At 51.5% G+C, this 13,576-nt stretch overlaps 1 protein-coding gene across 1 annotated transcript in view; it reads right to left on the bottom strand.

Moving 5' to 3' along the window:
• Positions 1 to 577: 577 nt before the first annotated feature.
• Positions 578 to 13,576, bottom strand: part of PADI2 (peptidyl arginine deiminase 2) — a 58,511-nt gene continuing 45,512 nt past the window's right edge. The window contains exons 11-16 of the mRNA XM_003356166.5: positions 11,491 to 11,642; positions 9,156 to 9,300; positions 8,338 to 8,431; positions 5,554 to 5,639; positions 3,230 to 3,358; positions 578 to 2,576 (exon numbers count right to left, since the gene is read on the bottom strand). Of these exons, the coding sequence (XP_003356214.1) occupies positions 2,343 to 2,576; positions 3,230 to 3,358; positions 5,554 to 5,639; positions 8,338 to 8,431; positions 9,156 to 9,300; positions 11,491 to 11,642 (840 nt within the window). The 3' untranslated portion in view covers positions 578 to 2,342. The remainder of the gene's footprint in view (positions 2,577 to 3,229; positions 3,359 to 5,553; positions 5,640 to 8,337; positions 8,432 to 9,155; positions 9,301 to 11,490; positions 11,643 to 13,576) is intronic.

Consider the following 13,576-nt stretch of genomic DNA (forward strand, 5'->3'; position numbering starts at 1 on the left):
TGATATGTTGGGTGGTCTGGCCCAGCTGCATGGGAAGGACACCTGTTTAAAGAAGACCCACCCCTCTCATTTCACCAAGAGAGTGACTTGCTAGAAGCTCTGTGCCCTGTGCATTTCTTGAATAAAGCGAATTGACACTTCTAAAGAGCACAGCACTGAAAGAGCAAATGCTGGCCATTAAATGTGAGCATTGCAGGTTGGGGAATGACCAACTCTATGAGGCAAGGACCAGATGCTGTTTGCTACTAAGCGCTGTGTCCTCAGAGCCCACCACTGTGCCTGGTACTCAGTAGGCACACAAGATATGTTTGTTGAATGAATGACTAATCCAAGAAGAAAACCCATCCTCCAGGAATACAAATTTATAACTTTTTCATTGGTTGTAAATCAGTTCCTTTTTAACCCTCAAAGTGGAATTACAATTCACTTATTCTCCTAAATCAGCTGGCCCTACAGGAACTTTTTTTTTTTTTTTTTTTTTTTTAAGCTGAAACTGAGTCTTTTCAGTTGGAGCCAGGGAGTGAATCTGATTATGTCCAAATGAGGGCATCTTCAGCAAATGCACTGCACTGGTGAATTTTGGTGGGATGATCGAGCCATCTCGAAAGCCAGCAGCTAGCCCAGAACTGGCTGCTTGAGCTGGAGGCTAGGACAGAGTCCTTATGTGTTGAGTCTGACATTTGGAGTGGAGGGGGCGGATCTTCAATTGTGTCCTGGGAGAAGGTCTGAGCCTGGCTGGTGGGGAAGAAGACCTCCTCTAGCTGCCTGGAGAGACGGCATCAGAATAGGAAGTGGAGGCCATGGGAGGAGAGAGGTCTGGGACTGGCCAGAGAATGGAGAGCCCAGCAAGCGAAGCTGCCTAAGACTCACCCTGGAGCATCTTTACACACTAAACTCAGGCCACAAGGATGCTGGCGTGGGGACAAAGCGCCAAGCATCTGGGAGAGCCTGGATCCATGATGAGGATGATGAGGCATAGGGAGCCTCCTGAAAACAGACAAGGCTGCTCGGATAAAATATGCTTCCAGGGAAGCTTCTAAGCTCGACTATTGGACCCTCAGGGAAGGAGGAGGCTAGCCAACGGTGTCCACACAGCAGAGAGAAAGCCAAGGGGATTTGAGGGGGGCTGGTAAGGAATGAGTAATTGGGGGCGGCCACCTGGCCACTGCAAAGGAGGCAAATTTCAAAGGATGACAGCCACTCAAGGTACACCTGGGGTCCCAGAGTCCCTTTCCCTCCTGTTTACCTTGACCCTCAGGGCGCGGCTGCTGGGAGAACTGGTCACCCCAGAACCCCTTCCCTTCTCCCCCCATTCAATTTTGGGACAAGAGACTAAGGATTCTTTGGGGAAAGCTTTGGGTGTGTGGGGTTTTGTCTTGTTCTCTGTTTCACGTCAGGGCTATATGGATACTGGCCAAATGTCCAGCTATTTTCAGGAAGGACAGTGCAGTGTTGAGGCTCACTGGGGTGACTTCAGGGATGCTGAGGCCCTTTTGAGGGAGGGAAAGGCACAGATACCCCACTTCCTCCTACTTCCAGAAGGTCTCTCAGTGGGGGCCATGTCAGGAAGCTCTGGGGGTGCAAAGGGTGGGGAACTCAGAGAAGGAAGGGGGCACCCAGGCCCCCACAGTGTGAGCCCCAACAGTGGGTTTTGTCCTTTTGCAATGTAGGTGCCTGACTCAGCTTTGACCGCTTCCACTTCAAGGATGGTTATCTCGGGTATCTCGAGTAAACACACTGCCAGCCGCGCCACCAGATAAAGAGCCAGGCTGCCTCCCCCCACTGAGGCTCCTTTCTTTTAAGAAATCTTGGTGGATTTTGATAACTGACCATTCGGGCCATTTGTTTTTTTTTCTCTTCCCACGTTTTAAATTCCCGCTCTTATGTTTTAAATTCACCAACAGGCGTTCCCATCAGGGCTCAGCAGTGAACAAACCTGACTAGTATCTACAAGGACGTGGGTTAGATCCCTGGCCTCCATCAGTGGGTTAAGGTGATTCTACCTCTAGCCTGGGAACCTCCATATGCTACAGATGTGGCCCTAAAAAGACAAAAAAAAATTCACCAATAAAGAGTGAATCCCCAAACTCTAGGCCCCCACCCTTAAGCCCTCCCCAAAGCAGAACCCCAGTCCTGTGCATTTGCTCTCCCTCTCCCCACGACCTCACTGTGTGGCCCCAGGTGTGCCAGGTCCTGTAAGTCATAAACTTTCTCCCCCACCCCAAGTTTCCTGCTAGTTATTGCTGAAGGGTAGCTTGCAATCACAATAACCACAAGGGCTGGTCCAGCTACAACCTCGGTTGTTGATGGGCTGCGACCGGCACACGACAGCCCCCAGCAGGTCAGGGCACCATGTGCCACCACTTGAAGGGGAAGGGCTTCCTGCGGACGTTGGTGCCGCAGTGCACCTCGCCCAGAAACTTGTGGTAGGCGGAGATGTCGTCCACGAAGGTGCAGCAGAGGCCCAGGGGCTCCAGCAGGGAGCGCACGTGCGTCTCCAGGCAGCACACCTCCTCCACCTGGGGCCCGAAGGGCTTGGGGATGCCCAGGTCCTTGTCCAGCACGATCATGTTCACCTGCGGCGGGGGCGGGCCCACAGCTCCGTTTAGCGAGCACCTAGGGCACCGGGCCCGGTACTGAGCTCATGGAACCCTCCCGACAACCCCGTGAAGTAGGGATGTGATTATCCCTGTTTTACAGATGAGGAAACTGAGGCCCAGAGGGGGATAGGCAATGCAGACGTGCTGAGCGGCAAACCAGGCAGCCTGCTTGTGTATGGATGTGCATGCACGTGCATGTGTGTGTGGCGATATACGTACCCACCAGTGCGTGCACTGCACGCATGTGTGTGTGTCACCATGCATGTATGTGTGAATATATGTACCTGTGTGTGTGTGTGTGTGTGTGTGTTCTACCTCTTTCTATCTCAGAGAAGACTCTCTTGTGTGATAACAAGAATCCCTCCTGTCCATGAGGCCCTTTTAAACTGACAAAGCACTTTCCTACCTGTTAAGATCAAGGATCCCCCAGGCTCCCAGTGGGGCAGCCAGGATGAGCATGTCACCCCAGGAGAGAATGAGGTTCCTGGGCTGGGTGTGAGGCCACACGGCAGCTCAGCCAGGACTGGCACCTGGGCCTTCTGGCTGCACAGCCTCAGCTCAGGGCTCCCTCCGAGGGATCTGGCTGCCCCGACTGGTCTGGATGAGGTTTGGGGTCCGGGATGCCTCACCATGTTTGGGAAGAAGGCTCTGGCCTGGCGGTTATCATCCATCTTGAACAGGGCAGGCAGGTCGATGATGTCCTGCTCCGTCAGCCCCAGCTCCTTCTTGAGGATGTCCCGGTTCCAGTCCAGGCAGCGCTGGGTGACGGGGAAGAAGGGAGGGCAGGCGAGGGAGGGGACTCTCCTGTCACCTTTGTCAACCTCTTCGTACCTGGACCCAGGGCCCCGGCACTCCAGGATGACGCCCTCCCCTCTCTCTGTGCCCCTCCCACCAGGGCTCAGTAAGAAAGAGAAGGAGAGAGAAGATCATGGAAGAAATACAACTAGAAAATCACAGAAATAATCCTAGCAAGTGCTTATTTACTGAGCACCTACTACATGCCAGGCTGTGCTAAGTGCTTGCTGTCCAGACTCCTCTCGCTGAATCCTCAGACTGCCCTGTGTGGTGAGGCGATGTTTTGTTTTTTTTTTTTTTGGTATTTTTAGGGCCTCACCCACAGCATATGGAGGTTCCCAGGCTAGGGGTCGAATCGGAGCTGCAGCTGCAGGCCACAGCCACAGCCACAGCAAGGCCAGATCCGAGCCACGTCTGCAACCTATACCACAGCTTACGGCAATGCTGGATCCTTAACCCACTAGCAAGGCCAGGGATCAAAACTTTGCCCTCATGGATGCTGGTCGGATTCGTTTCTGCTGAGCCATGACGGGAACTCTGAGACGATGATTTTGATTAACTATAATAATAGCTGGAGTTCCCATCGTGGCTCAGTGGTTAACAAACCCGACTAGGATCCATGAGGATGCGGGTTCAATCCCTGGCCTCGCTTAGTGGGTTAAGGATCTGGTGTTGCCGTGGGCTGTGGTGTCGGTGGCAGATGCGGCTTGGATCCCACATTGCTGTGGCTGTGGGGTAGGCCAGCGGCTAGGGCTCCAACTGGACCCCTAGCCTGGGAATCTCCATATGCTGCGGGTGTGGCCCTAAAATAGCAAAAATAAATAAATAAATAAATAAAAATAATAGCTAATATGAAAACATCCCTAAGTGTATTGTTCTAAGCTTTGCATATAGTACTTACTTAAGCCTTTACCTCATGAGGTAGGCACTACTATTATCCCCTTATTAGAGAAGAGGGAACCCCAGACGTGGAGTCCTTAGAGAGTTGCCCAAAGCCCTAATGCCAAAAGTGAGGGGCCATGGTTTGACCTCAGGTGGATTTGATGCCAAAAAAATGACCAAGGAGGGGAATTATAATAAAGACAACTTTCAAATAGCCAGTGAGGCACTCTGTGAACTTCAGGAAACCTTGCAGATTTCTTCAGCCTCTACCCTCTCCCTCCTCTGAAACACAAGGTGTTGGATTAAATTGACCAGACCTCCCACCTCTGGTGAGAGCTAATTAGAGGAGTCTTGCCTCTACCTCTTTGCTCCAGTTGAGTGGGTCAAAGATAGACAGTAAACTAGGATTAAGGCAGTCAGTGTACAGAATTTCTCTGGCTACAGTTGTTGATTCACGGTTGGCACAATCAGAGTGAAATGCAAGGCTTTGATGATTGGGGGCATATAAGACCTCTCTCTTTGTGGATACTGTGCTGGGTGGATGTGAGACCTTGAACTGTTGCGGCTCTGCTCCTGCCATGAGGGCACCTGTAGAGCCCAAGAAATGCAGAGAAATGGAGCTGGAGCTTTGATCAACGTGTGCCTGAAATCCACACCATTGCTAGACTTTCCACTTACACAAACCAATCACGCTTTTTTGTTTAAATCAGTTTGAGTTTTGTTTTTGTTTTTTTAACTTGGTACTTTAAATACGCCTATGCAAATAAAGAAAGATCTAATTCAAGTAACTATGACCCTGTTGACTGGTTTCTATCTTTGGATACAGTCTCTGAGATTTAGGGGGATTCATCCATCGATAGAAAACTTCAGGCATCCCTGATCCCCTAAAGCCAATCAAAATTCAGGGTATATATTCATGTATACATTTTCTGGAGAGCAAGTCTGAAGTTCTCATCACATTTTAATGAATGAGTGTCCCCCAAATGTGGCGGGCTCTAGCCTTGGCTCTTTAGCACTGCCTGATCCGCCTTCCTCCCCAGGTCTCCTGTCTGCTTCTAGCCTCTTGCTGACCTGCACATTCCACCTTTGTCACCCCATTCAGCCTCCAGCTTTAGCATAGGAGTAAGGCAGGAAAGCTGGACCAAATGCTCTTTGATGCCCCTCTCACTGTCTTGTGCCGTGAACCCCTGGCTATTCCCCGAGGAAGCCCCAAGGATGTGAGAGGTGCCATTGGTCACAGCCTCGACCCTCCCATGGGCCCGCATCTTGCCCTCACCTGGAAATACTGGTTCTCCTGCACGAGGCTCTCATTGGACAGAATCTTGTTGATGGTGATTCGCTTGCTGCTCATCCCGCCCAGGCCTGTCGGGGGCAGAGGACAGAGGAGAGTCTAGCCTTCAATACCCAGCTTGGGTGCTCTCCTCTGCCAAGGCCCCCAGCTTCTGCGCTGTTAGGATGAGGGAGGTGGGGCTGGGACTAGCTGGGGCACAGGAGGGCAACCCTGGTGGAAATGAAGCCCCTCTGTCTGGGAGGGCAGCACATATGCCTTTTCTGGCTTTGGCCAGGTCGCCTGGGCCAGGAAGGGGTGGCGGCTGCTGTGCTCTTTCTGGCCAGAGAGTGGGGTGCCTCAAGTAGCTACTTGGGTCTCCCATCTGGAGCCTGCGTCTAAGGATGAGCAGTGGACCAGAGTAAGGCAGAAGCAGCAGGTCAAGAGGCATCACACTTCCAGTTTTCCAGACCTGCCTTGCACTTGGCCCCTGCCCTGGTCTGCCTCCTATCCCAGCATGACGGCTCACGTGGCTTCTGGCTTGATTAGTAATACCTACCGCTCATGGAGCACCTGCTATGTGGTCATCCAGATATTTTACGTAGATTAATTCAGTAATTCCCCCCCTCCAGTTCTGTAAGATAGCTGTTAGCATTAAAGATGGAGACATTGAAAAAAAAAAAAAAAAGAGAAGAAACTGAGGCATAGAGAAGTCATGTGACTTATCCGGTCTTAGAGCTAGCAGCAGTGCCTGTAAGCGGACAAAGCAGTCTGATTCCAGAGCCTAAGCTATTAACTGTTTTTTTTCCCCCTGACTGGTGCTGATCCCGGCCCTATAGTTTGTTAGTGGCAAAAAGATTGTTGCATCCTGTACTCGAGCTGTCTCCATGCCACCCTGTGGACCCATTTGTACAAAGACAATGGTTCCTGGAGTTCCCGTTGTGACTCAGTGGTAACGAATCCAATTAGTACCACGAGGATATGGGTTTGATCCCTGGCCTCGCTCAGTGGGTTAAGGTTCTGCTGCTGCCAGGAGCTGCAGTGTAGGTCAAAGACTTGAATCTGGGTGTTGCTGTGGCCATGGCTGTGGTATAAGCTGGCAGCTGCAGCTCCGATTCAACCCCTAACCTAGGAACTTCCACATGCAACAGGTACGGTTCTAAAAAGACACACACCCCACACAAAACCCCCAAAATATGAAGATAATGGTTCCTATATCCTATGGGTAGTTTTGGGGGTTTAATATATATAAAAAAAAAAAGCCTCCAGAAAGTCAAGACTCATGCCTTCCAGTCTAAAACCTTTTTTCTCATTACATTTGGAATGGATAACCAAAGAGGTCCTACTGACAGCACAGGGAACTATATCCAGTCTCTTGGGATAGACCATGATGGAAGATAATATAAGAAAGGGAATGTATATACATGTATATGACTGGGTCACTCTGCTATACAGCAAAAATATGCAGAACATTGTAAATCAACTAAACTTTAATAAAAAATTAAAAAGAGTTCCCGTTGTGGCTCAGTGGTTAATGAACCATGAGGTTGCAGGTTAGATCCCTGGCCTCAGGGCTCAGTGGGTTAAGGATCTGGTGTTGCCGTGAGCTGTGGTGTAGGTTGCAGACGCGGCTCGGATCCCGCGTTGCTGTGGCTCTGGCGTAGGCCGGTGGCTACAGCTCCGATTCAACCCCTAGCCTGGGACCCTCCATATGCCGCGAGGGTGGCCCAAGAAATGGCAAAAAAAAAAAAAAAAAAAAATTAAAAAAACAACACAAAAACATTTCCATCCACGAGGAATTAAAAAAGGACAGTGGTCTTAGCTGGTCCTGTCTGTCCTAGACACGAGTCACCATCATGTCCACTATGCCCTTGGACATGGAGGACAGCACTGTAAGAATCAGGCAGCCTTAGGGACTCAAACTCTTGGGAGTAGGTGGATTAGCGATGCCAACCTGAAATGTGACAAAAACTCATTTATGAGAAATACATAAATTGTGATGGCCTCTCGAACCTGGCTTACTGTCTCCACCTGCTCAGCCTTCCCTCTTTCCACGAGGAAGAGCAGAGCTCATCCCAGTCTGTCTGTTCCAATTAAGCAGGTGATCCCTCCCCCCGGGACTGACAGAGATGATGCCTGACTGTACATCCCACCTGTCAACTCCCGCTTTTCCCCCTGCCCCTCAGTGGTGTTATGTGTATTCTTCTCTCCCTCTCTTTCTAAAACCCTAGCTCCTTGAATGCAGCCTGGTGTCAGTCTTGAACCGCTTAACTCTCCCTGGGGTCTGGGGCCGTTATCTGAAATATACACTAGGTCCCAAAGAAGCACTAGGCACTGCTGTTGTTTTTGCTTTTTAGGGCCGCACGTGCGGCATATGGACGTTCCCGGTCTACACCACAGCCACAGGAAGATCCGAGCTGTGTCCGCGACTTATATCACAGCTTGCGGCAATGCTGGATCCTTAACCCACTGAGTGAAGCCAGGGATGGAACCCACATCCTCATGGATACTAGTCGGGTTCACTGCCGCTGAGCCACAATGGGAATTCTAGCACCAGGCACTATTGATGGTAATAAGGGGCAGTGGGCAGCTTGAGGGTCCCACTGACCGTAGCGAGGGTCACAGGAGGCCAGGGCTGCTTCCCCTCATGGTGACCTCACAGGCTTTGACTGGGCCAGACACCCAGGAAGTGGAGCTGGGGTTCCAGGACCAGTGCTCACCTCCCCCATCCTCCTGAGGGTCCTTCTGGGGGCTCAGCTCCCTGTTTCCTGCCAAGGTCCTGCGGGCACTCACCTTTGAACATGATGGCCTCCCCATGGCCCTCTTTCTGCTTCTCTCGGAAGAGCTTGTAGCAGGCCGAGGTGCTGGCCATGAGCATCCGGAATTTCTGCAGGAGATCACAGAGGGGCAGTGTCAGCAGAGGGCAGATGGGCAAGCAGCTCCTGCCTGAGGACCTGAGCTCTCCCTGCAGAGGGTCTCAAGCCTCCCCATGCCGGGGGGCAAGGGCCTCTGTGTCAGAGGAATACTTCTCACCCTTCCTGCTATAGAAATTCCTTCACGTTGGCAATGTCACTGAGGCAAAGCTCAAAGTCAAAGGTGACCGTGGCCAAAGAGGAAGAGCTTCTCGAAGTGGCTAAGGGGCCCGGCCATGTGCACCAAATTTCCAAGGTATGAAGTTGCAGCCATTTCTTTCACTTCCGAAAATGAAAGAACCTCTTTTCAGAGCCACAGGTCCACACCTCTCTCTAGAATATTACAGTACAATGCCACTAGCCCTTGTGGGATTACTGGACACTTGAACTGTGGCAAGTCTGAGTTGAGATGTGCTAAAAGTGAAATATACCCCAGATTTTGAAGATTTAGTATGAAAAAGAGCATGTAAAATCTCTCATTAATAATTTTTCTGCTGATTACATGTTGAAATGCTACTATTTTGGAATTACTGGGTTAAATATTTACTTGCCACAGCAACAACATACACACCAGCTTTAGCCTACTTTCTTCTTCCTCTATGCAGAGCACTCCCTCTAGATACGCCCTCTGCTGACAGGAGCTGGTAGTACAGGGGTTCTACATTATCCTATTCACTCCAGTCTCAGGAGTCAGCTCACCTTTGTCCCTGGGATGGGAACGAAGGTCATGAATTCATCCACGTGGCCCACGGTCAGCCAATCCGAGTAGAGCTCCACGGGTGCCTGCACCTGCTGGGCCTGCAGGAAGTCCCTTACCACCTTAGTCATCCTCCGACCACCAGACCTGGGTGAGGGTGGGGAGGAGGCAGCTGTTCAGAAGTCGCCCACTGTGTCTGCCTCATCAGAGGGCCTGGAGGAGGAGTTCAGACTCTGGAACCCAGCCTGACCCGGCGTAGCATCAGCAGAAAAGTCACAGGAAGGAGCGTGCGTTGCAGAGACCCTGGCACTGGCAGAAAGGCGTTTGAGCTCAAAGAGAATGAAGGAGTTAGCTGAGGCTGTGGCCGTGCAAAAGGCACAGACCCCGGCCTTCAGCCCCTGACGGTGTCAGTGGGTATTAGGAAGCCAGATTCTGTGCTCAGGGATCCTTCCCGGGCTGCTGGTGAGGGCTTGGGCGCAGGCATGGTTCCAAAATCTGACCTAGCCTCTGTGTCTCTCTGCTGTTCTCCACTTCAGTCTTCAATCAGTTCAAGTGACACCTCTTCCAGGAAGCCCTTCCTGACTGTTATACTCCCAGAAGTCTTCACTCTCCTCATGACACTTAGAATGTAACCCAAGGTCTTCACCATGGCCAACAAATTCCTCTCTGATCTGGCCCCTTCCCGGCTCTCCTACATCATCTTCCTCCTGGTTCCATTTGCTTCAGCCACATGCTAGGCTTGTTACCATTTCAAGATGTTGCCCTTGCTCTTCCTTCTCTTTGGAAGGCTCTTTCCCTTTGATCTTCCCCTGGCTGCTTTCTTTTCATCATCCAAACCTCAATGCCAAAGTCACTTCCTTAAGGATATTGTGAGAAAAGGAATGTGTGTGTGTGTGTGTGTGTGTGTGTGTGTGTGTGTGTATGCTGTAGGCCTACACCACAGCTCACAGCAATGCCGGATCCTTAATCCATTGAGCGAGGCCAGGGGTCGAACCTGTGTCCTCATGGTTACTAGTTGGGTTTGTTGCCACTGAGCCACAATAGGAACTCTCCGTGTTTCTTTCCTACACTGCCCCCACTCCTAATTGAACATTCCCTGAGAGCTGGGACTTTGCTTTGCTCACTGCTGTCTCCCCTGAGCCTAGAAAAATGTCTGGCACAGGGAAGGCCCTCAATAGATATTTGTTTCGAAGAAGCCCTCCCTGAACTCCCCAAGGGGTTTAGGGACCCCCTCCTTGGGCTCCCCTGGCTCCCATCATTCTTTCTGTCACTATATGCAACCCCTCCCCCCATCTCATGCCTGTGACCTTCACCATCTCCTAGAAGGTGGGAGCTGGGCTTCCTGTTTGGAACCCCTGTGCCTAACACTGGGCTTAGCCTGGCTGGTGCTTGGGAAATACCTGCTGAAAAGAAGAGCGACTCCTGAATGGAGGGAGAAGGAGGGCAGCATGGACATATGGTCACTGCCTATGCCAGCGGCCTCTACCCAGAAGGTAAAGCATCCCATGTGGCTCCAAAGGACTTGGTGCCCAAATTCTGGCTGACCCCACTTGTGCAGGTTCCTGGCAACCCTTCTGTGAAGTGAGGACCCAAGGAATTTACTTTCTCCCCAGCGACTACCCTAAGGAAGAATCTGAGAGTCTGCCTTTCATTGATGGTGGGTCACCTGGGGAGGGAGTAAAGGTATTGCGGACAGGCCAGGGAGCCAGGGACTCAGGCTGTGGGGCAGGGCCATGTCTTTTCATGTGTCTTTTGTGTAGGGACTTCCTGAGGAGTTGTTGGTGGGCTCCTATGCAGGCTCCTTTAGTATTCCTTCTCTGAGCTCCATCCCTTTTCCACCTGGTGTGTGTGTGTGTGTGTGTGCACCTGTGCGTGTGCTTTCTAGGGCTGCACCTGTGGCATATAGAAGTTCCCAGGCAAGGGGTCGAACTGGAGCTGTAGCTGCTGGCTTACACCACAGCCACAGCAACGCCAGATCCTCAACCCACTGAGCGAGGCCAGGGATCGAACCCGCAACCTCATGGATCCTAGTCGGGTTCGTTAACCACTGAGCCACGAAGGGAACTCCCCTTCCACACCTGCTTGATCATCTCATTATATACCCTCCATTTTGGGAAGTGGGTTATTTATTTAGTTTTCCATGAGGTCTTAATTCATACTAAGATGCAAAGGCTGACTTGGTTTTATTTTCAAGAGCATCTGAGAGTCCTGGGAGAGGTTAATTCTCCCAGCCAATCCCTCCAGGTATGAGCAATGAGAGCCGCTCCTAAAGAGAAAGAGTAACCCTCCCCCTGCTGCCCCAGAAGCCCCCCTCCCCCTTGCCCCCACTTCTCTTACAGAGGAAAGCTGCTCCCGATGAGGATCCGGCCCAGGGGATATGTCTTGCCGTTCACAGTCACTGGGGGACTGACCTCCAGGTTCCCAAAGGAATCAAGGCTGGTGACAGGCTCAAAAAGGGGCTCCCGGGTCACGTAGCCAAAATCTGGGCCCTGGGCAGAGGGCACACACTCATCATTAGTCTCTTGTGGCCAGGAGCCCTTAGCCCCAACCCAGCCACCCTCTGCTGGCCACTTTTCACCACCACAGGTCTGGCACTGAGGGCACGTAGCTTCGGGGAGGGGTGTTGCACATGTTCTTCTCACTCCCACTGAAGAGCAGGGCGCTGGCATGGGAGGCTGAGCTTGTGAGCACGAGTGTTTGCTATGAGTGTGAGTATGAACATGAATGTGAAAGTGTCTGTGTGTGTGTGCACATCTGGGTCTCTGCATGTGCCTTTGTTTCCCAAACACAGACACATATTAGTGATTTCAAGACTGGTCTTTGTTTTATGCTTCTGATGTCCCTGCTCATCTCAGTTTCGCTGAGCCTCAGTTTTCCCATCTGTCAAAGAGGTATCAGATTAGGTGATCTGAGGCAGGTGGTGGGAGATTGTATTACTCTTCCTAGAGACTTGCCACCCTCTTCCCAGGAAGAGGATTTTGCATCCCAAGCCATTGCAGGGTGGCTTCTGGTATCTCCCTGTGGAGGGAGTATACTTTCCTGCCCAGTGTCAGAATCAGTCATGTGACTTGCTTTGGCCAATGAAACATGGGCAGAAGTAATATAGGCCAGTTCAGAGCAGAAGCCATAAGATCCACAGTGTATGCCCGTCAACTCTCTTTCTCCTTGTGCTAGGAGAGTGGCATTTCCCAGACTGGGGTTGTTCCTGCAGCCTGGGCTTTAGAATGAGGTAGGCATGAGGAAACAGAGCTGCAGAGAGGCAACCAGCAGTTAACATCAAGTATGAGCAAGAAACGGTCCTTTGCTGTTGTCAGCTATTGAGATATGGGGGCTGTTTGTTACTGCAGCTTCACCTTGTGAAAGCTGAACGATACATGCAGGAAGGGCAGATATATAACATACATACCACCCCAGCCTATTCCCAAACAACCATATTTGTTCACTGAGCCCAGACGTAGCTTAGAATCCTTCTTAGCATAGAGCTCCAACAGAATGGAGTTTCATAATATATCCCCTGAGACCCCTGAATTTTAAGTTTCCTTTCATGATTTTTTTAGTAAAGTTGGGATCTTGCATGGGAGCTTGTCCTGGGGCTGGAAACAAGTTCGCCTGATAAAAATCCTTGCTAATAAAAACCAGAGAGCGAGCATCTGTGGCTTATCCTGGCCCAGCTGAGAGGCTCAAGGGACAGCTGTGACCAGTGGGGTGGATGGGGGCAGCTTAGCACATTCTCGCCTGGGAGCCCCAGATGGCAGGGTGCCACCTGCCAGAGGCTGGGGCAGCTGGGGCTTTACGACCTCACACAGGCGGGCAGGCGTGCAGCACAAAGCTGGGCTTGGCCCAGGCCTCCAGGAACAATACAGCCTGGGGTCTTGGTACCAGGCCAGCCAGGAGCACTGAAGGCAGGTGGAGACCCAGGAAGAAAGAGTAAGAACAGGATGTGAGAGGGCTTGGTTCTCATGTGGCATGAGAATGGCTCCCTCCCCATGTGGGAGGAAGTGGACAGTCCTCACCAAGGACACAGTGTCCAGGGCTGTGGGATGATAACCAGGACAACAGTTTATACTAGTCACTGTATCAGGTGCAGCACAGGTGCCTCATACAAAGCCTTCCATCTTCACAACAAGCCTGAGAGATAGATCCTGTTTCCACCCCCATTTTACAGATAAGTAGCGTGGGCTTGAGGAGGTTAAGTTGCTCGCCTAAGGTCACACTGCTGCTCAGGGCTGAAACTGGGACTCAAAGCCAGCTCCGGCTGACATGCTAGAGCTCTGTGCTCACACCACTGGCTCTGCCATCTCCCTGTGATGAGGGGATGAGGTCAGTGAATGTTCTGGAGAAACAGGTGTGGACCTGGCAAAGGGTTGCCTCTGAGCAGCCCTGCTGTCTCACGGGATGCCGCCCCACGCGTGACCTTGGGAAA

Source organism: Sus scrofa, chromosome 6, assembly GCF_054392235.1.
Source record: "Sus scrofa isolate SSC_HxYL_T2T_F1_AM1 chromosome 6, Sscrofa_HxYL_maternal_Yorkshire_Landrace_v2.0, whole genome shotgun sequence".
Classification (NCBI taxonomy): Eukaryota; Metazoa; Chordata; class Mammalia; order Artiodactyla; family Suidae; genus Sus; species Sus scrofa.